Source organism: Podarcis pityusensis (genome assembly GCF_964106645.2).
Source record: "Podarcis pityusensis genome assembly, chromosome: 1".
NCBI lineage: Eukaryota > Metazoa > Chordata > Lepidosauria > Squamata > Lacertidae > Podarcis > Podarcis pityusensis.
In genome coordinates, this window is record NC_138028.1 from 82,771,733 (window position 1) to 82,794,838 (window position 23,106).

Below are 23,106 nucleotides of genomic sequence, written 5' to 3' on the forward strand. Positions count from 1 at the left end.
ATAAGACAGCACACCAAACATGGTTAGATATTATATAAAATGTTACATAATAACAATTATGATACTTTTTGCTAAATGTAATATTTTCAAAATGTTACAGAGGAGAAGTCATGGCAGTCTGTAACAGCAACAATGTAGTTATTAGGGTGGAATTAAACATTGCACTCAGGCAATCCTTTTGTCAGCAAAAGCATTTCTGCTTCTCAGATGGAAAAATCTCCCTCCACCTGCCTCCCAAGTTGTTCTGGGATTTCACCTGACTCCCCAGGGCTGAGTTGGAGGGGTGCAGGAAAAGGAGGGGGGGTGAAACCCTCTTGCGCTAGCACAACTGTTTGGTTGAATTCGGCCCTAAGTCTTTAAGGTGCAACATGACTTGTTTTTTAAATGTTGACAGAATTGAAGGATTATACTTGTGTTGAGTAATATGCAGTGCTTTTTTGGGGGGGACGGACGCAGGAGGACGCATACCCCTAAACGTTCTGTACTTTTGTCCATTTACTGTATTTTTCCCTATTTGAACTATAAAATGGTGATTTTCTTGAGTAAAAATGAGAGTATCCCTAAACATTTTTTAAGGGAAAAAAAGCACTGGTAATATGTATGTTTACAGACAACAATTCTATTCAGTTTGAACAGATACTTCCAGGGCTATATGTAAATTAGCATACAATTCCATTGGGAAAGATTCTTCAGGTGTCCCTAATTTCCAGGGTTTCTAGGGACGTCCCTGATTTAGAGAAGCCACTCTGGTTTTTTATTAGATCCCAGAATGTCTCGCTTTTCCTTAGGACGTCCCTGTTTTCATTGGAGAAATGTTGGAGGCTATGAAATTATCCAACCCCTGAACCGTCTGAAGGCAATGCTCTATAGGGAAGGGTTTTTTTTAATGTTTAATGTTTTATTATGTTTTTATATATGTTGGAAGCTGTCCAGAGTGTCTGGGGCAACCCAGTAAGATGTGTGGGGTATAAATAGTAAAATTATCATTATGGAATGGGACGTCCCTATTTTCATTGGAGAAATGTTGGAGGGCATGTCAGGATTTATACAGGAGCATTCCCCCCTCCCCACATGTTTTTTTCTCTCCTGTGGTGTGTCTCTGACACCTAGTGATCAGTTCAAGTAATGCAGATTGTTTTGTCCACTCAGCGCCTAAAAGCTGAAAGATACTGGTATGCTTACATACCAAGGGTGTTTCCAGATGGGAGTTCATTGTAGAATCAGTTCTGCTTATGCATGACCTCCCCCCCCCCCCCCAGCATCCACTTTATGCCACCATCATAATGCCAAATCATCCTTTTTCTTTTTCTTTTTCCATTTATTCTGGGTTTCCCCTCATCACTGAAAAGCCAATAAGCAAAAATAACCAATTGTGCACCTGCAGTCGTTGCTGTTAGCACATTTCCTTCAGTGGGCTGTTTGTCACATGTGTGGTGACATTTCATTGGGAGCCAGTGTGGTGTAGTGGTTAAGAGCAATAGACTCGTAATCTGGGGAACTGGGTTTGCATCTCCGCTCCTCCACATGCAGCTGCTGGGTGACCTTGGGCTAGTCCCACTTCTCTGAAGTCTCTCAGCCCCACTCACCTCACAGAGTGTTTGTTGTGGGGGAGGAAGGGAAAGGAGAATGTTAGCCGCTTTGAGACTCCTTAGGGTAGTGATAAAGCAGGATATCAAACCCAAACTCCTCCTCCTCCTCTTCCTCCTCCTTCTTCTACTACTACTACTACTTTCAGTCCCACACACATTTTATACTTTTATGAACTTACAGAGGCTTGCGGAGGCATTTCTGCCAATCTATTCTCTGGCCAACCAGGTCTCTGCAGCACTCAGCCAGTCCTAATCAAAAGGTGAAGCTATGGCAAAGAGATTACTTACATGTGTCTCTGGGCAGAAAAAACACACATGTGAGATTTGAGTGTTAGGATTGCCAGTGTCTCAGCCCCTGTTGTCAAGGTTCCCCCTCCTGCTGTTATGAGAGCAGCTCCAGCTTCTGTATAGGACAAGGCAGAAGAAGAGCAGACCTCCTTGCCTGCTGAGGATGCTCAGAAATGTTTCCTTGAAGGCCACACCTCCAAACAGCTCAAAGCACATTTTTGTATGTATGAGGAGGGTATGGTTGCTATTTTGAGCATTTTGTTTTTGAATTAATATTTATCAAGTGAGAGAGATGGTGGACACAATGTTCCTTCTTTAATAAATATCGTATTGGCCCAAATATAAGCTGTACCCTAATATAAGCCGCTCCCTTAAAATTCTGCAGGCACTCCCACCCGAAAATGGCAAGTGTAGAAGAACATCCTATGGGTACTGGAGATGACCCACAAGTGGGTTAAACACCCATTTGTAGCACTGTAAATGCAAATGAAAAAATCAATACTGCACTGTAAAATATGGGGAAAGCAATGAATGACATTAGAATTAATTGCACAACAGTCTCAAGCTTGCAAATTGGCAATAAAACATTTTTTTGTTCCATTTTACCACTTCAGCAGTGATATTGTAAAAGCCATTTTTTGTAAGGTCGCAAATTTAAGCCTCATTTTAACTTTTCACGGTTGGAATTTGGAAAAAAAAGTGCAGCTTATATTCGGGCTAGTACAGTATTTATTCTTCCTTAAGTGTACAGGCAACACACCATTTACAAGTGCTCTATTCACGTGCAACCAGGGGCGGAGGAAGAGGGGTGCAAGGGGTGCGGTTCGCCTCGGGTGTCACCACTGAGGGGGGTGACAAAATGCTGGGCAGCACTCACTGCGGGGCCTGCAGTGCACCCGAGCCATGCGTCTCTCCTGGGAGAGACATGGTGGCTTGTGAGCACGCAGGCTCTGAGCTGCCCAAATGGTCTGCCTGCTGCCTCCCTCTCCCCCCCCCCAGCTGTAGGGTGGCTGAGTGGGAAGAGGAAGGCAGACTCTGCAGGCCCTGTGGTGCGCCCCCCCCTGCATGCAACTGTGAACATGCATGGTGTGGGATCCCAGAAGCTGATCCCAGAAATGGGGAGCACCCTGGAGATGTTCTCTTTGCCCTGGGGAGGGTCTCCTCGTGAGCCAGGAGGACTCTCTAGGGTGCTCCCAATATACACAGTTTCAGTTATATGCATGGAGGTATAGAACATAACCCCCACATTGGGAGTTGCCAGTATTTCTTTTTGTGAATGGTAAAGAGGACTGGTAGGAGAAATGGTGGGTGACTTCTCCGTGTTGCAGCTTTCAACACTTGTGTATTATTAAAACTGTAGGATTGTTTTCTCCCTTCTGATGTCATAAATGTGTGCGTGATTCAAGTTTTGAGAAAAGCATGAAGGTTTTGTTTTCTATACGTTGAAAACTGATCTGTTTCTAGCATCCAGCCAGTTTTCCTGCTTTGGTTACCTGTTTTTAATATACTTTTAAACATTTTTTTCATATTAATACTGCTAAGCACTTCTTTTTAAAAAAAACAAAACAAACTTGTCTACTTGACACATTTGTACTTAGAATTTATGTTCTTATTTCTTCTCATTTGAGCAAGTCTCATTTATTTCAAAGAAGCCTTCTTGCCTTTCCTAGTTTCCTCAACTCTTTCCATAACTATGCTAGCCTCTACTTCAGGCATGTCCTAAAAAAACCCTCAACCACCTTGGTCAGCCCTCAGGCATGTTCACTTCATCAAATCTGGCCCTCTCTGAAAAAAGTTTGGGCACCCCTGCTCTACTTGGACTTAACATTTTCAAATCTGTGGTATACATTCTAGCTGAGCTTCAGTGACTGTGGTTTTCAATAAGCACTCTGAAGAGATTTGACTCCCTAGACTCACCCTTTTCAATTTCCTTGCAACTAATCGCTGCAGTTTTGCAATGTTTCCTCTTTTGAAATTAAATGTGGCCTTGCTGGATTCTCTGGCCAACTTGCACTTATATACTGCTAAATTTGATAACATGTCTAAACAGTTCCTTGACCATTCCAAAGCATAGTCGTCTATTGTATTTGTTGGCAATTAGTGTACCAAAGGACAGCTCCCCCCCCCCCAACGATTTGGTGCCAGGGCCTCCAAACACTAGCCCCATAGATCAGATTGATGCCTTCCACACCTTTTGGACTCCAAGTCCCAACAGCCCCAGCCAGCATAGTTGGTGGTATTGGATGATGGGAGCTCTAACCCAACAACATCTAGAAGGCACCATGTTGGGGAAGACTGCCATAACGCTTGGGCACATGTAAATGTGCTTCCAGTTCAGCAGTGTTTCCACTGCATCCCATTTTGTCTCTTGCGGTCCCTTGCACCCACTCACTACCTGCACAGACAAATGCTACCATGCATCTGTGGTGGCAGCTGTGCCACAAAGGATCAAAAGATCCATCAATTCCATTTCTCTCCATTTCTAATTTTTCCAACCATAAATTTAGTTTTTCACATTTCTGCAGTAATTTCCACATTTTTAAAAATCGGCGAATCTAAAAATGCAAATCTCTCCTAGTAAACAGATTTTTGCATGCAGTTTTGACTAACGAACACCAAATTTTTGCGAGCATTTTCTCTTAACATAATGCACTTTTGCATGCTCTTTTAATTAATATATGCATTTGTATGCACAGATTCCTCTTTATATCGTGCATTTTTAAAGCGCTGCTGGGTAAGTCTGGATTTTGAAGGAGAGGAAAACTCTTTCTCATTTAGTTTTGGAAAGTGCAAATTAGATGAAACTGGCTTGAAGTACAAACTGAATCGAATTTCCTTCTCCATCCCTGGATGTGCCACTGTGTGTCATGTGAACAGCACAATGCATGAGCACATGCAATCCCTACTGAAATGCATGGCCTATACTGGCTGCCTTTCTGCCGCCTTGCTTGGTCAGAAGTCCTCTGGCACTCTCTGTGATGCTTAGGGAGAAGGCAACTAGTTAGCACAGCCAACTAGCACAGGCAAGCAGCAGGCCAGCGTTAAAACCAGTGGAGTGCCAGCTTAGAAGGATGGGAAGGTGGGGTTCCTCTGGAGGAGTGGGCAGGGGATACTGTTACACAAACACACACACAGCATTCATTCATTCATTCATTCATTCATTCATTCATTGTAAAGAATTTCTAAACAGCTTACTACTGTATTGGCCCAAATATAAGCCACACCTGCAAATAAGCCGCACCTCTAAAATTCAAGAGGGGGGGGCATGAAAAAAAGGCAATACCCAAATATAAGCCGCTCCCTTAAAATTGGGTTACAGGCTGAAAATTGCTACAATTCCGCAGGCACTCACACCCATTAAAGGCAAATGAACAGTCTCAAGCTCGCAAATCAGCAATAAAACATTTTTTTGTTCCGTTTTACCGTATGTCTGTTTCAGCAGAGATATCGTAAAAGCCAATTTTTGTAAGGTCACGAATTTAAGCTGCACTTTAATTTTCATGGTCGGAATCTGGAAAAAAGTGCATCGACTATTCAGGCCAATATACAAGATTACAGAAAAACAATAAAACAATATCATAAAAACAGAAAAACAGCGCCCACTGCCTTGGGATGGCCATTTCATTCTACCTAAAGGTGCAGCCGGGGACACGGGTGGTGCTGTGGTCTAAACCACGGAGCCTCTTGGGCTTGCCGATCAGAAGTTTGGCGGTTCAAATCCCCACTCTGTGGTGAGCTCCAGTTGATCTGTCCCAGTTCCTGCCAACCTAGCGGTTCGAAAGCACGTCAAAGTGCAAGTAGATAAATAGGTACTGCTCCAGCAAAAAGGTAAATGGCATTTCCGTGCGCTGCTCTGGTTTCGGTGTTCCATGGCACCAGAAGCAGCTTAGTCATGTTGGCCACATGACCCGGAAAAACTGTCTTTGGACAAACGCCGGCTCCCTCAGCCTGTAAACCAAGATGAGCGCCACAACCCCAGAGTTGTCTGTGACTGGACTTAACTGTCAGGGGTCCTTTAGCTTTACCTTTTTAAAGGTGCAGCCAAGCCCTGCATTTTCCAAAGATGTGGTGGAAAATGTATAACTGATGCCTTCTACTTTTCAGCACCTGTTAAGTGTTAACCTCAGTTATTAACTTATTCTGAGCCAGGTCATTATCCGATTCTGAAGAGATTCATGGGGTATGTTACAATCTGCCTGATGCAACAGGGCACACACCAAATCTACAGGAAAGATCTCACAAAACAGCCACGTCAGATTTGCATAAGCTTGGATTGCTGTCTCTTCCTGTTCAGCTATGTTGAGTACATTTTTTAGCTGCGCAAAATGTGACTCGCAGGGGGGAAAGAACTGTTCAGCTTCTAAAGAAAGGAAGTACGGCTAGAGAGAGGAACTGAAAAAGTCTGCACGAATTGCGGTCCCGCTCACTCACCATCTTGTTCATTTCCCCTTCAGTTCCAAGACCCAACAAACCTGTCTCTGTGTTGGGGATCCTTTGAGCTGTCTTGCAGAGAGAAGACACCGTATGTGGATATAGGCAATGGATGATTTCGGTAAGTAACTCTTTCGCATTATACCAAAACAGCAAGGACTGACATGGTGCAGAAAGCACAAGAAGATTGCACACTATTTCATCTTTTCTTTTATGGAGGGCGAGGGAACAGGGAGAATTGAAGATGTGAAGAGATTGAACACCGACTGTTGAGATGACACAGTTCCATCTGGCAGAGACTTTGTGCCTTTAACATTCACAGCTACATGACAGGTAAGAATTCAGCAGGTACAGCTTTTTCCATAACAAGAAAAAAGAAGGTGAAGAAAAAAGAGCTGTAGATGTTGAATTTCTACCTCTCGGACAGCTGTTAAAAGCACAAAGACTTTCTTTACAGAAAAGCTCCAGCCTTATTTGAGTCACTGGTGTTCCAGAAGGAAGAGCTCAAGCTAGGACAGAGGAACTTGAATAAATTTGAGGAATGGAGAACCAAGGATCCACAGCATACCTTTAAATCTCATTCAAAGCACATTTAAAACCCATGATTTCTCCCAAGAATCCTGGGAACTGTAGTTCATTAAGGGTGCTGGGAATTGTAGCTATGTGAGGGGAAAACTTTATCCACAGAGATGAAAGAAGCTTGTCCTTGTTAGTTTCCAATATACAGTGGTACCTCGGGTTAAGTACTTAATTCGTTCCGGAGGTCTGTTCTTAACCTGAAGCACCACTTTAGCTAATGGGGCCTCCTGCTGCCGCTGCACCACCAGAGCACAATTTCTGTTCTCATCCTGAAGCAAAGTTCTTAACCCGAGGTACTATTTCTGAGTTAGCGGATTCTGTAACCTGAAGCGTATGTAACTTGAAGCATCTGTAACCAGAGATACCACTGTATGGCGTTTGCAAAAGGTGATACATTAGAAAGATAATGGTTGGTAAGGCAGTAATGGTTGGTAAGAAAGAAGAGGAATGGTTAGAGAAACCTGTGGTTGCAAATGACATCTGAACAAATTTATATGGAAAATAGGGGAGAACATTTTTTAGAAATTACTGTATTAGCAGTTTTAAATTCTAGAAGATTCTAGATTGTGCTGGATACATGCAGAAAGGATATCTTTCTTTTTTTATATAATTTTTTATTAAGGTTTTAAACAAAGAAAAAAGAAAAACAACACACACAAAAAACAATACAAAACTTAACAATAAAAACATAAAACATAACAATTAAAAACAAACTCTCTTTTCCATTTCCAATTTTAAATTACTTATTTTCTGGACTTCCTCATACCTCCCTCTTTTGTATTCCAATCCACATTATTTGTCCAGCAGTTTCTTTTCCGCTTTTTTAGCCCAATCTTTAATTTAATAAAATGTTAAAATATATAACTTCAACTTTTTTTTTTTAAACCTAATCCTTACTCTTAATGTAACTTTAAATTTTTCCCTTTTATTATCAAATTTCCATTTCTTTAAACATCTTTAATCTTAATCTTTAATCTTAATCTATCCTTAACTTTAACCTGTACAGCTGGAAACCACTTACAGTGGTGCCTCGCAAGACAAAATTAATCCGTTCCGCGAGTGTCTTCGTCTAGCGGTTTTTTCGTCTTGCGAAGCAACCCTATTAGCGGCTTAACGGATTAGCGCTATTAGCGGTTTAGCGGATATTAAAGGCTTAAAGGCTTAGCGGATTAGCTGCTAAAAGGCTATTAAAGGCTTAGCAGCTTAGATAAAGGGGGGGGGGGAGTGAAAAAAAATCTCAAGACTCGCAAGACATTTTCGTCTTGCGAAGCAAGCCCATAGGGGAATTCGTCCTGCGAAGCAACTCCAAAACGGAAAACCCTTTCGTCTAGCGGTTTTTCCGTCTTGCGAGGCATTCGTCTTGCGGGGCACCACTGTATTTTCAATCCAACATCACTCTAACATTCCTTAATTTTGCAGTGTTTCTGAAGATAGTCTTTGAATTTCTTCCAGTCTTCCACCATCGACTCTTCTCCCTGGTCACAGATTCTACCAGTCATTTCCGCCAATTCCATATAGTCCATAAGTTTCATCTGCCATTCCTCCAGCGTGGGAAGTTCTTGTGTCTTCCAATACTTTGCGATGAGTATTCTTGCTGCTGTTGTTGCATACATAAAGAAAGTTCTATCCTTTTTTAACACCATTTGGCCCACTATGCCCAGGAGAAAGGCCTCTGGTTTCTTGGGGAAGGTATACTTAAATACCTTTTTTAATTCATTATATATCATTTCCCAGAAAGCCTTAATCTTTGGGCACGTCCACCAAAGGTGAAAAAATGTACCTTCAGTTTCTTTACATTTCCAACATTTGTTGTCGGGCAAGTGATAGATTTTCGCAAGCTTGACTGGGGTTATGTGCCACCTGTATATCATTTTCATAATATTCTCTCTTAAAGCATTACATGCCGTAAATTTCATACCTGTGGTCCATAACTGTTCCCAGTCAGCAAACATGATATTATGTCCAATGTCCTGTGCCCATTTAATCATAGCCGATTTTACCGTTTCATCCTGAGTATTCCATTTCAGCAGCAAGTTATACATTCTTGACAAATTCTTAGTTTTGGGTTCTAACAATTCTGTTTCTAATTTGGATCTTTCCACCTGGAAGCCAATTTTCCTGTCAGAAAGGATATCTTTCTCTTTCACTGTGGTCTCACATTTAATTCTATCATCCTTCCCTTCCCATATCTCACTTCCTTTTGTGCATCAGAGCTACTGCCATAAATGGGTAATCCTCTGTGTGTGGGTAGGTGCAGTCGCACACGCATACAATAAAAGCCACAAATCAATGTGGTGGGTCAGAGAGATGCAGCATAATGTAATGAAGAATAAAACAGAATTAAGCACAACCAATTACAAGTGACTTAATAAACTTGGTTATTGACTCTTAAAATGGCATAATTACCAAGATCAGATCAGACTCCAATTTGTCTAGGTTTGATTTTCCATCATAACAATTTTTAATTTCAGTTTGTACTGAAATTGGCCATAATGAAAAATACATGCGTAAAAATGAGATAATTGAACCATTCAGGCTTCTGCAATAATACATTGCCTGTTGAACTTGTGGAATATGGTTCATGCCTTTAAAAGGTGGCAACTTTTGTCCTTTATTTGACATTCCTTTGTGTTATTTGAATCTAACTGGATGTAAGTTTGAGGTCTTTGTTAGGCCCTATGACAACGATCTTTCCTTTCCGCGAGAGGAGGTGTCTGAACAACAACCTTGTGGCTCTCACTTTTCTGATTTTGGACACTTCATTTCATGAGAGAGAAAAGCCACCGGATATTATAACTACATCTTTTAAAGGTGAAATTATGTGTCATGTACAACACACTAAAGGAAGCAGAAATTAGGGCAAGGAGAAAGGCTATTGAAAGCTCCTCCCACAGATGAGACAATTGTGCTTCCTGAGAGCAAAGTGTGTGCTAGAGGAAGCCAGCAAGTATTAATAGCTCTCTTTGAAGGTGCACCTGGGACAGAAGATGTACTGAATTGGGCTGGGCACTGTATAAATAGGTGGCACATAGCCCAAGAGCGTCTGTGAGACAACTGTACGTGTGTCAGCACAAGAGAGATGCAAGGCAAAGAAAGAGAACACATATACTGATTTATCAAACTTCTGTTTCAAGCTGTTCCACAAGTTCAAGAAAAGAGGCATCCAGGGCCAAATCCACACCTTACATTTAAAGCACTATTATACCATATTAACAGTCATTGCTTCCCACAAAGAATCCTGGAAACTATAGTTCATTAAGGATTCTGAAAGTTGTTAGAAAGCCCCCATTCTCATCTTGGCACACTCAGCTATAGCTCCCAGGATGCTTTGGGGGAAGCCATGAGTTGAAAAGGTATACTGTATAGTGGTACCATGGCTCTCAAACTTAATCCGTTCCGGAAATCCGTTCCAAAACCAAAGCGTTCCAAAACCAAGGCCTGCTTTCCCATAGAAAGTAATGCAAAATGGATTAATCCATTCCAGACTTTTAAAAACAACCTCTAAAACAGCAATTTAACATGAATTTTAATATCTAACAAGACTATTGATCCATAAAACAATGTACTGCAGCCACACAATCAATCAATCAATCAATCAATCAATAGCTGAACTGGGTTCCACATAGTCACAAAAACAAAACGAAAAAGCCACAAAAATGCAAAATAAATAGCAAAACCAGACAGACCTCAGCGTAACATTCAAATTGGAAGCTTAACACTCAAAATGGAGCCCATTTGGCTTCCAAAAAAGGTTCGCAAACTGGAACACTTCCTTCTGGGTTTACAGTGTTTGGGTTCCAAGTTGTTTGAGTACCAAGGCTTTTGAGAACCAAGGTACCACTGCACCAATGCTTTAAATGTATGGTGTGGATGTTGGCAGTGGGCATGATAGGGGCAGGAAGAGAGGATGAACGATGGGAATGACAAAATTTAAACTATAATCGTTTTGTTCAGATGCTTTGTTGGCAGAACTGGAACAAACCTCAGCAAGTTTAACTGTGAGTGATCCAGTAACGTCAAAGGGATACTTTCTTCTGGAACGTGACAACAAGGAGAAACCGGCGGCGGCAGCAGCAGAGACCAATGTCATCCAGAAGAAGAAACCAGTTGCCCCAGCCAAGAAGGTATTCTCCTTAAGCTGTTTACCTCCTTAGCAAGTTGCAGGTTAATTCAGCTTTTCAAGATGAATTACACTGGGGTGACTACACTTTGGGGGTCTTTGGGAGACATCCCCGGCTTCCAAGCCCTCCAGGTGCCAAATGCCAGTGATAGGCACAGCCACCCCACAACAGACATGTACACCGCACACACACCAGAGCACACACAGTCAGCAACACACTCAGAAACACCCAGATCCTGATCCTGGCACTGGGGTGGGTGGAGAGGTTTCAGTTTCTCTGCTCATCCCAGGGCCAGGCTGAGGATGCAGATCCTCCTTCACTCTGCTTACCAGATAATTGATCTGGTTGTGGTGAGTGGAGGAGAGGGAATGATCTGTATCGCGGTCTTGCATGAGTCATCTAGGCTTCCCAAACGTTGCAGAAATGACACTTCATAAGGAGCATCAGAAAATCAGTTCAGCATTTTGTTTGTTTGTTTGTTTGTTTGCTTGCTTGCTTGTTTGTTTTCCCTGCACTCCCAGAGTACAGGGAGTCTTGGGGAGGCACACACACACACACACACACACACACACACACACACACACAGCTTAACAGGCTGGATATGGCTTGCAGCTCACAGGGGAACCACATGACAGTTTGTGTCCCCAGCCGACAATCCACTCCAGTTTTTGGCTTAATCCACCACATTACTGCCATTCTTCACCTAGTCCAGAGTTTGGGTAAAAGCACTTTGTCTTATATATGGTGGGGGGGGGGGATCACAAAATGTGGCTAACCCATAAAAAGTCCATTAAGTTGCAAAACACAGACTAAAGACCTACCTGACGACCTCAGAAAACTGAACCCCTTTCAGCAAATCAGCTATATTTGTAGAGTCAAAGTTTGTAAAAGTAAAAGTTTATTTCTTGTTGCAACCATCCTGATCATTTCAGCCAAAAAGGAAATGAAACTATACATAACTATACATAACTATACATTGGTAGAGTCATAAAGCTACACACATGGTTTGCATATATTGTATAAGTCCCCAAGTTTCAACTCTGGTTAGAGCAGGGGTAGGGAACCTATGGCCTTCCAGATGTTTTTGGATGACAACTCCATCACCCCTGACCATGGGCCATGCTGGCTTGGGCTGTTGGGAGTTGGAGTCTAACAACATCAGGAAGGCCACATTTTCCACACCCTGGGGTTTAAGCACCACAGGTAGCAGCCTGGGAAAGACCTCTGCCCCTGGTTCTGGAGACCTGCTCACTGAGCTATAGTGGACTTGAGAAGCCTTTGGCTTGATTCAGTTTACAGCAGCTCCTCAAACTGCATATATCCTTTCACACATGAGACTTCCCAATCTGGAGACTGTTGCATAGCATGGCTGCCCCGATCCTATGCTGTGATGATCCAGTTGTCTGCTTTTCTCTCCTCTGTGTTTTGAATATAATTGAATACTTTGCAGCAGTAACAGGAGATAAGGGCAGTCAAGAGGTATGGGAGAAAATATATTTGAGATCTGGTCCAAAGTCTTCTAAAATAGGAGCTGGCTTCACACTGGGAGATGGCAACTTAACTATAAAGCAGCTCAAGAGAAACAGAGGAGAGTAACAATTTCTGTTGGTTCTATGCTTTTCAGAACTGGTTGATACAGGATAACAGCCAATATTGGAGAGAAGCATATGACTGGGTGGATTTGAGGGGAGACAGTGTCCTTTTTGTATATCTTATCTTGTGTATATTCACAGTAAGAGCTGTTTGACAGTGGAATTTGCTGCCAAGGAGTGTGGTGGAGTCTCCTTCTTTGGAGGTCTTTAAGCAGAGGCTTGACAACCATATGTCAGGAGTGCTCTGATGGTGTTTCCTGCTTGGCAGGGGGTTGGACTCGATGGCCCTTGTGGTCTCTTCCAACTCTATGATTCTATGATTCTATGATTCTATGATTCTAGGTGCCACCAGCACATGATGTTCAACGCCATGAAGAAGATGCAGACCATATTTACAGGTAAATGAACACTGAATCAGGAACGCAGGTTACACGGCTCACTTGTGCTGCATGTTTTTTTTTGTGTGTGTGTGTTTTTGAGAGAAGCCTTCCACAGATAATGGATCAAAACTGTACGGCATGTAAACTTTTGCTCTCTTAATGCTTAGTTAGCATTGCATCAAAGGCTACCAGAAATGGTCACTGGTAAAAGGCAAGCTTATCTCCATTCATATGCATACATATGCATCTATACCATACCACAACCCCAGAAGTAAGTTTTATAACACAAAAATAACTGTTGAATGGCTTCGAGGAGCTTGCTTCTCCACAATCTGCCAGAAAGAACAATCTGTTGGTTGCCCTGGGGCCGAGAGCTGAAGGAAAGCACACTTTGGCTCCACCCATTGTGTTGGGTCTGAGGAGAAGCTTGTGCATCTCATATACGTTCTGAACACAAAAAGGGGGAACCAAACAGAGAGGCCTGTCTGTTCATATAGTCCTTTTATCATTCTTATTCCAGAGCTTTAAATGTCCCAATCGGTGATATAAACTTTTCTGAAACTCTTGAACGTTAATAAGGACAGGTTGATTCATTTAAGCATAGCATGATTATTTTTCAGAATGGGGAACCGTGCCAGCATTTTAAGCAGAAGGAACATTCTTTCGTACTACTCATATGCCTGATTTTACATGCATTGTGTGTCAGGGGAACCTGGGCTGGAAATTTTCCCCATTTCCAAGAACCCTCAAGCAAATCACAAAGTATAATTTTTGGACTCCAAAGAAGGTGAAAATTCCTCTTGGGAAAAAACAACTCAGCTTATTAGCTATAATTCATATATAATCTTGTCTGTATTTAACTAGATAATGGTATCAGGCTGGCTTCAGGTCAAGGGTATCCAGCATGGGCAATGGCCAGGGATGAAGAGAGTTGTAGTTCAACAGCAAGAGGCTACCATGTTGGCTACCCCCCTGCTTTAGATGTATGAATTTAGCGAAGAAGGTGAGGGATGAGATTAGATTTGTTGCAACTTGACCTTCTTCCGTATGGTTGGATGTATATAGGGGTGGGGAGAGATGAGCCGTGCTATATGTGGTCTGTGTGATTTATCCCAAGGTGGACTGAGACACCCCCACCCCCACTGGCAGCATCTCTTGAGAAATGGAGGGAATCAGTGGGAGGGCAGATACTGCTGCCATATGGCTTTCCTGAATCAGATACAGTACACGGAATTGATGCACCAATTGTGGAATGAGGATGTGGGAGAGTTTTTCTTTAAAAGGATCTCATGCACATTGTAGCAGCAGTGAGTAGCTTCCTGGTATGTGGGTCATTGTTGCTTACCGGGAAGCAGAAGGTCAAAGTGGTGGGGAGGTCAGTGTGGTGCAAATGCACTGGCAGACCCAATTTAGTGCTCCTGCTGGTGCATTTGCAATGTGCCAACCTACCTGTCCTTCCACATCTCCTGGTAAGTAATGATGGCCCACCTGCTAGGAAGCTAGCGTAGTGACTCCACCCCTACCCAGTGATCCATTTCTGCCTTCTAAGTTTTTGAGGTTGGTAGCAGTTAAGGAGTAGCCAGGGTTGGGGTCTATGTGTGAACATGCATGATGGACAAAGGGAACATGGTTCATTGTAGAATTTTAAGAATGTCCTTCCTCCTTTCCTTCAGTCATAAATTTGGCTTTCTATTCCCTCTAGCAAAGTGCAAACTCCACAGCCAGTGCTCTCTTCGTCTTCATTCACCACACCTGCTCAACAGTTGGATGAACTTTTGGCTTGCTTGGGAACAATCCAGGACAAGGTGAGTCACAGACCCGGCTGACCCTCTGCAGGAGAAACAACAGCAGTTTCTGGGAAATGATAGTGAAGAGCCAAGGCTGTTCCTAAGGAATGCTTAATGTTTTTTGTGGTTATTGTATTAGCCATAGCAAATTAAGAGCAGAAGTTACATTCCCATCTCCAGCTTAGGCAGAAGAAAAACTAAGGCAGAAGACAGGGTGCAATAAAAATTAACAGAAGGTGTAGGTTGTGTGGGGAGAGGGGACACTTCTGTGGGACAAGATAGAAAAGGTTCATGCATGGTGATCCAGGAAAAGCTTTGTAGAATAAGTGAGATTTGGGAGTTTTAAGTGGAGAGGGAGAGGAAACTTGAGTAATACAGAAGATGAGAGTATTTTTTATGTATAGGGAGGAAGATTTGTGGCACTGTTAACGTTCACCATGTTGAGTATATCTATCTATCTCCTCTTTTGCTGTTATGTATTATTTGCTGGTTTTACTGTGCTTGATGTGTTATCACTTTATTTTTTCCATTGTTAACCACTTTTGAGTTATTGATAAGAAAAGTGGAGGGCTTTTTTTTTTTTAATAAAAAAGTAAATAGAAATAAATGAATGAAAAAGTGAAAGCCCAAATCATTTGCTTTTCTGCAGATCTCAGATGGGAAGGAAGGTCCTGAGAAGCCATCACCAGCCAAACAGAATACCATTGACAACCTAGACAGCATGTTGCAGGGCCTGACACATGATATGCAGGACCTTGGTGTTGCCACTGTGGCCAAGGGCCACTGTGCTTCCTGCCACAAACTCATCGTTGGAAAGGTAGGAGAGGGAGAGAGACAAAGAGAGAATTGACCTCTCCGGTAGTTTTCAGTCCCACTGGGTTAGAGGTTTGTTATGAACAACCAATGGTTTGTCACATATCTGCTTTGTGAAGTGTTTGGTTTGCCTCAGATAGAAGGAAGGGATTTCTTCTCCTGCAGATTGGCCATTTAATGTCTGCCACATATTGCTGAGGGTCCTGCCCTCTCAACCCAAAGTGGTCCTGTGGTGCACTGAGCAATGTGGGGCTTGTTGATTAGAAACATGGACCCGTGACAAACATCTGAGAGACATCCTGTTGGAATGGGACGTGTGCCTCTAAACTCTCCTGCTGGTTTCTAGGTAATTACAGCGCTGGGAAAGACGTGGCACCCTGAACACTTCACCTGTGCCCATTGTGGAAAGGAAGTGAGCTCTATCCCCTTCTACGAGCGGGACAGCAAGGCCTACTGCCCCGAAGACTACCACGATCTCTTCTCTCCTCACTGCGCTTACTGTGCTGCACCAATCAAGGAGGTATGTCATGTTAGCCTCACCTTCTGACTGCTATTGCTCCCTTTGATTTGACTCGATTATTGACTTTCTGTATCACTTAATGTATTAAGGAATATCTCTAAGCAGTGTACAAAAAACTGAAGCACCAACAGACAACTCAAACAAAATACTGCAAAAATACAGAGTTACATATAAAATTTTTACATCAACACACACGCACACACACCATTCTCTCTCTCTCTCTCTCTCTCTCTCTCTCTCTCTCTCTCTCTCTTTCCTACTGGCACACCCTCCCTCTCAGCCTCTGGGTCCACACCCAGGGTCCAAACAAACTCTTGGTCCACCTACAAAAGTCTCACATCAAGAAGAGTTCCTGGAAACAGCAGACATCGCCCTAGTCTCTCACTCTAGACTTGTTTCTTTGGGCAGGCCCAAGGTGGATGGTACTTCCTCAGGCTTCCGCACCCAGTTCCGGGTGTGCAGCAGGTTTGTTGAGTTTCCAGGGGGTGATTTCTTTCATCAATGAAGAACATACAAATAGGGACTTAAAGTGAACAGGATTTGGGGAGTTGTAGAGTTCTATACCACCCAATGGCCCCCAAAGGTGTGTGGAGTGGGGGTTATTGTTTTCGTTTGCTACTATGCTAGGCATTTTTGTGTTTTAATACTGTAAACTATAATACTGTGAATCCTCAGATGAAGAATAGTATGGAAATTTTAATAGTAGTAGTAGTAGTAGTAGTAATAGGGGGCCCTCCACTCACATCTCTTTCTTCACCCGCTCTCTCCTCCTCCAGCTGCTTTGAGAGAAGGTTCTGATTCAGATCAAGAGCAAGTTGAGAGTTTATCCAATCTGCCTTACTCTCCCTGCCCCCACCTACTTTTCCCTTTTAACCATCAGGGCTTCCCAGTGTTGAAATCCCACTACCCTTTCTTCTCCTTTTCTTTGCAGAAAATCCTCACAGCCATGGATCGCACCTGGCACCCAGAGCATTTCTTCTGCGCTCACTGTGGGAAAGTGTTTGGCAATGATGGTATGTCTTCTTCATCTCCTTCAGCCCCTGCCCCTTCCCTCAGCTATTCCGTGCTTGCTTGCACCGTAGAAATCCATACAATTTGTGCCCTTTCAATCTTCACTTGCTGCTCCCTGCCATTTGAAACCTCCCTTTCCCACCCCACCTTCTCTTTCAGCCAGACTAAAATCTGCTAAATCACAATTGTTTTCTGCAAAATCCTAACTATTCTTCACTAGGGAGCAATTCTCGTTGAGCTCAGTGGGACTTGCTTCTGAGTAAACATGCTTAGGATTGCATTGTGTTGCATTTTGGTATAAGGGAGGCCGGAGTACTCTTTCCACAGAGCTGCCAAGACATCCTGCAGCTGCCTGTCATACCAATGCATACATTCAAAAGTATGTTATATTTGGGGAAATTGCTTGGAAGAATGTGTTTGTTTGACAGAATTGTATTAAAAATGTGTATATTGGAAGAAGCACACACTAAAATATCGATGAAATTAACTTAAGATGGGAAACAGAGAAATCAAAATTGGCAGATTTGTTTGTCCCCACTCTAAAGCATTTTCATTCACATTGATCTCAATGGGAGAGGTATGCTTTACTGTCCCACTGAAACCAATGAGGCAAGTTAAGTGCTTAATTTTGATTGAATCATCACCCTGGTATTTAGTATAAGTACTAAAGCCTCTTGGTGTGACCCCAGAAGCCTGGCTAAAAGCAGAAGCAACTCAGTCACCTCTTCAGGGGTGTTAAACTAATACGTTGAGATGACCAGAGTGTTTATGGAATTATTGTAACTCTTTCAAAAAGACCTGAAGCTGTAAAAACACTGTGTTGGTTCAAGACGTGGGCATGCTTAGAGGAGACTATTGAAAAAAGTGGGACAAATGCGTCAGAAGTATGTCTGGATCCAACGCAGTACATAGAAGTCACCCATAATGTGCTCAACTTGACCTGACATAAGAACCAGCCAGGATTCATGAGTGACAACTTGTTGGCTAAAACATGCATCACTCTTTCTAAGTTGTGATCTGTAAGAGACTGTTTTGGGAATTCTATAGTGACTCAGAGTCACTATGGTATCAGCATTCTACCAAAGCATCACTGTTCTCATTGAAAGCTTGTGTCTGTGTCCTAGGAGGAAGTCAGTGCATTGTGACTTATTATTTCCTTCTCTGAATAACCATCAGAAAAGCGTAAACACACTTGTGCTCACTGTGGGACTTTTGATCACAGACTGGCTCTGATGTGCTCCCAGGAGCCCAGCTCCAGTAATTGGCCCCCAAGTGGGTTAACTGAGCACATAGTGGTGAGCTCAAGTCCCCAGACTGCTAATTATAACTAGAGCGCAGAAAGTTTTGTGGGTGAATTTAGAGTCTGATTCGTCCCTGAACTCTGTGGATTGGTTCCTTTTGCCAGCTCATGGCAACCATTCTTTGCCATTGGAATGGCTTCTCCTGAAAACACCCCAGTGTTATTGCTTCACACTATTAGAAGCAACTTTGAGAAATGTGCTAGCGTTGCAACAGTTTCCTAATCCTTGGTGTGACGATGGCTCAGCTTCCGTTGCTTGCTTTGAGCAATTATGGATTGATGAGCTGTAAGCATTTTAGGGGAACTGTCACTGCAAGAGTTTAGCAAAGCACTGTGTGATCCTATTGTTGCAACTGGCCTATGACTGTACCAGATTATTCTTGGAATCAGTATGGATTAGTGCAGTTTAGCTGGCCAGCAGCACGAACAGCCTGATCTGCTTGGATGAGTTGTTGCATTTTGTTTTTAGGGAGGAAAAGAGCAGCCTGCCTAGAACCTGAGTACTCTAATTTCCCAATAATTAACATGCTTTAGTTGTGAAAAATATATTTGAGCCCAGGTGGACCGCTTAGAATTTTCTGCTGAAATGTGGAGTGGTCTATTAAGTAAATAAACAATACGTTCCCAAGACAAACCATGAACCAGACAGATCAGTTGAAGGAATTTCGATCACAAGGACCTGTTGAGTACTTAATGTTTCCAAGGGAGGCACCCCGGGGAGTAAAACACCCAAGGTAAACTAGACATTGCTTACTGGGCCCATGCAGAAAAACCATTCGGCAGAAGCTGATCACATTCAGGCTTTTGATGTTGATTTGACTGGAAGGTAGTGGGTCAAAATCCCAATGAAGGCAAGAATAAGACCATGGGCGGAATTCAAGTAACAGACCCATTTGCAGTAGGGCTTCCACTTGCGCAGTGGGGCTTCTCCTTCTCTCCTACCCCCAGCCCCCTGAAATTGGCTTGGGGAAACCCCAGAACAGCACCAGAGGGGGGAAGATTGTTCCATCTGATAAGGTGATATACTTGCACAGATGGATTGTTTGTAATAGTGTGACGTTGAATTCCACCCCCTTGGCTCGACATTGTACTCTTCATGTGAAAGGGAGCCACCTACAAGGCTGATTCTGACCACTGAGAAGACAGGCAGAGAAAGGCTGAGGGGATCAAAGTGCAGCCGACCACCTTTTTGCAGTGAAGGAGGGACGCTTATTTTCTAGAGGGGTTCTGAGAAGGGACACTTATCTGCTAAAGAGAGAGGAGATAATCATAGATAAACATTGGTTGGGTGATGTCAAATCTTCACCAGTGGGATGGGGGAGCCCCAGAACAGCAAGTGGGACAAGAAGATTTGATTGTGCTGATGGAATAATCTTATTGCTACGTTGAATACAAACCATGGTATGCTGTTCCTCTTCTCTAAAAGCTCTATCTCCCCATACTTACTCTACAGGTTTCCAAGAGAAGGATGGGAAGCCATATTGCCAAAAGGATTTCATGGCCCTTTTTTCTTCCAAGTGCAAAGGCTGTGACAAGCCTGTGATGAATCAGTATCTGTCAGCACTGAATGCTGTCTGGCACTCTGAGTGCTTTGTGTGTGGGGTAAGTAAATGCAAAATAGCCTGCTCCAGTTAGAGGTCATTCTGGGTTGCTGGGCGGAAAACTTATATACGCCACGAAACTTGTATTGAGGAGGTTGCTAACAGAACCAAGAATTATGAAGTCCAGACAGAGTTCAGATAGGATTTAGCTGCAATCCTGCACGCAGTTAGGTTGCTTAAATCCCCAAAACATGATTCATTCCTTTGTTTGAAAAAATGTATATTGCTCCTCACTGAATTTGATTCCAGGGCAGGTAACAAAATTAAAATATCAATAAAACAATAAATCTCCAAAATAAAAACAAATAAGCAATGACTTTAATGGGTTTAAAGAGTCGGTGTGCAGGACGACAGCCCTTTCCCAAATAGAAAACTGTCAAAGCTCTTTGAACCGCAAAGTTCAGGTTTTATTCTTCATTAAATTTTTATTAAGATTTTCTTAATAAGATTTTATTAAGATTAAGACAGTGAAATGACAACTACAGAAAATACAAATCAAATAAGTAAAAGACAGAGTTAAAAGTAATTCTTGCCCCTTACCATACACAGAGGACAGTAGCTTATTCCAACCCTCACCTGGAATATTTCCTTTCTCCTCCTATACTCTCACCCTGGGAGACCAATATTTCCTGTCTCTCATCCAGGGTCCTCCATCAACCCATATATCACTCCCATGAGCATACAATCTCTGGACCTTAATAAAGGCCCTACACATAGGACTCTAAAGAGAGAAGAAAAAGAAGAAAAACAAAGGAGAAACAGAAAAAAGAAAGAAAGGGACAACAGAAAGAAAGAAAAGAAAAAGAGAGAAGAGTAAAATAAAAAAGATAAAAGAAACAGAAAAACATTCTAAAAGAAAAGCAAAGTTCAGATTTTAAAAATCAAATCGTGAAAACAAAAAATTGATTTGCAGAATTTAAATACTAGTTGCATACTGTACCACACCCACACCCTGAACTGCCAGATTCCTAAGCATCCTTCAAGTGATTCCTGGTCCATGCCTCTAGCCCCACCCACAGACTTCCATGTGTTGGTGCAGACATCCTCACTACAGAAACCTGTGCATGAGCAGCTGCTTCTTTGTGTGAAGGCTTCTTCTGTGCAGGCATCTGTGGATGTCCATAAGTGGGGCCACCACTAGGCTCCATTGTCAGGAGCAGGGCCTGCAGTGCACGCCCACTCCCTGCTTATCACAATTCATATGTGAAGGGGGATCTGGTTTCAGATCAAAAGGAAACAGAATGTTTCTATTTTAAAACTCAAATTTTCATTTTTCAAAAATAATAATAAAGAAACAAGAGCAGAATTATTTTTGATGGGGAAACTGCAAATGCTGACAAATGTGGACTCTATAAAGCACTAAATATGAACTACAAAGCTGAAAATTTGATTTAAAGCAAGAACCAAAACACAAACGTGAAGAACTTATTTCAAAACAGTAGCTGACGGGTGATGGTCATGATAACTCTATCCAGACTCTGTACAGTATGCTGACTGGCTTGTTCTTATGTAAATCCCGGAAATAGTTATTTTCTGATGCCCTGACACAGGCTTCCTCTGCTTTCAGGACTGTTATTGCAGCTTTCAAGATGGTTCCTTCTTTGAATTAAACGGACGTCCCTATTGTGAGCTTCACTACCACCACCACCAGGGAACAGTGTGCTTTGGTTGTGGGAAGCCCATTGTTGGGCGCTGTGTCAGTGCCATGGGGCACAAGTTCCACCCAGAGCACTTTGTCTGTGCCTTTTGCCTCACCCAGTTGCACAATGGCATCTTCCAGGAGCAGAATGGCAAGACCTACTGCCACACCTGCTTTAACAAACTCTTTGTCTGACCAGAAGCCGCAGGGAGCATATTTCTTCTCTCAGGCCTTTGCATGAGAAACAGGCAAGGGCAAAAACGATTTTGAAGGGGCAAAGGCTGCAATCCTGGGCCCACTTACTTGAGAGGGAGTTCCACTGAACATAATAGGACTTACTCCTGGGTAAAGAAGCATAGGATTAAGCTGTAAGAAATGCAGTGATGGAAATATGCTGCTGCAGCAATATCCATCAATGCACCTAACAGCTTTAACACACCCAGATCCTCAACTGCGAGGCAGTTGCTCTACTCCACTGCGTTTCAAACAACTTTTGCCAGCTTACAGTAGTTTATCAGAAACAGTAGCCTCTAAGTAATATTGGCTCTTCATCCCGTATCCTTTCTTACTGGCAATAGCAAGTATTTTATTTACTCTTTGAAAAAAATATCCATCTACACAAAACATATTCCACTGATATGTGGTATTTACTGTGCAATCCTATGCATGCCTATTCAGAAGTAAGTTCCACTTGGATTTACTCCAAGGTAAATGTGTATATGTTTGTACCCAGGCAAACCAATCCTATTCACTAATTGTGTCAGGTAATTGAGATACACACTAGAGGAGAGCAACAACCATACCCTCCTCTCAAAGCCCACTGAACAGGGACTGTGCCAGCAGCAATGCCCACATGCCACCCAAAGAGGTGTGATGGTGGTGAATATCATATAGTTGTGCATTACACATTTGCGCTTTTGATTGGCAGGAGTACCATGCACAGGCAAACTTGGCTGCCCCCATTTTGCTAACCTGCTGAATCTCACACGTGTGTACAAGCTCTCTTTCGCCAATTCATTAGAATAGCTTCCTATCTTAGAATACTCTCCGTGTTTTTCAAGGACACTGTGCTGGATGCCTAGATATTTTTAACATGTTGTTTGTAAGTGAATAGGTAGCATGCACTGAAAAATAAACATCACTTTTCTATTGGTAATATGAGTGCTTCTTTGCGTTCCAGGACTCTCTTTGGTACAGTTTAGTTCTTGTGTGTATCACATAGGGATCATGGTTGCTTGAAGTGAGGATTTGAATAAGGGATGGGGGGAAATTTATTTCAATTCATATTTGAAGTTGAAGCTGCCTAATTCACACTTTGTGAATTGCTATGCAAACTTAAACCTAGTCATCCTTTAGAATTCATGCTTCACTGAATATTCCAATGCAGTTCTCCAGCCAAGGAATGTGTATAAAAATACATATATTACAGAAAACAGCATAGAGAAAATGCATTAT

At 42.5% G+C, this 23,106-nt stretch overlaps 1 protein-coding gene across 1 annotated transcript; it reads left to right on the top strand.

Annotated features, from left to right (window-relative positions):
• The first annotated feature begins 6,208 nt into the window (after positions 1 to 6,208).
• Positions 6,209 to 22,807, top strand: LPXN (leupaxin). The gene is made up of 9 exons (XM_080994939.1): positions 6,209 to 6,429; positions 10,842 to 11,011; positions 12,943 to 12,998; positions 14,683 to 14,785; positions 15,417 to 15,584; positions 15,927 to 16,100; positions 17,032 to 17,113; positions 19,865 to 20,013; positions 21,580 to 22,807. The coding sequence occupies exons 1-9, from the start codon at positions 6,417 to 6,419 to the stop codon at positions 21,844 to 21,846; spliced, it is 1,182 nt and encodes a 393-aa protein (XP_080851065.1). The 5' UTR covers positions 6,209 to 6,416; the 3' UTR covers positions 21,847 to 22,807.
• The last annotated feature ends 299 nt before the right edge of the window (positions 22,808 to 23,106 follow it).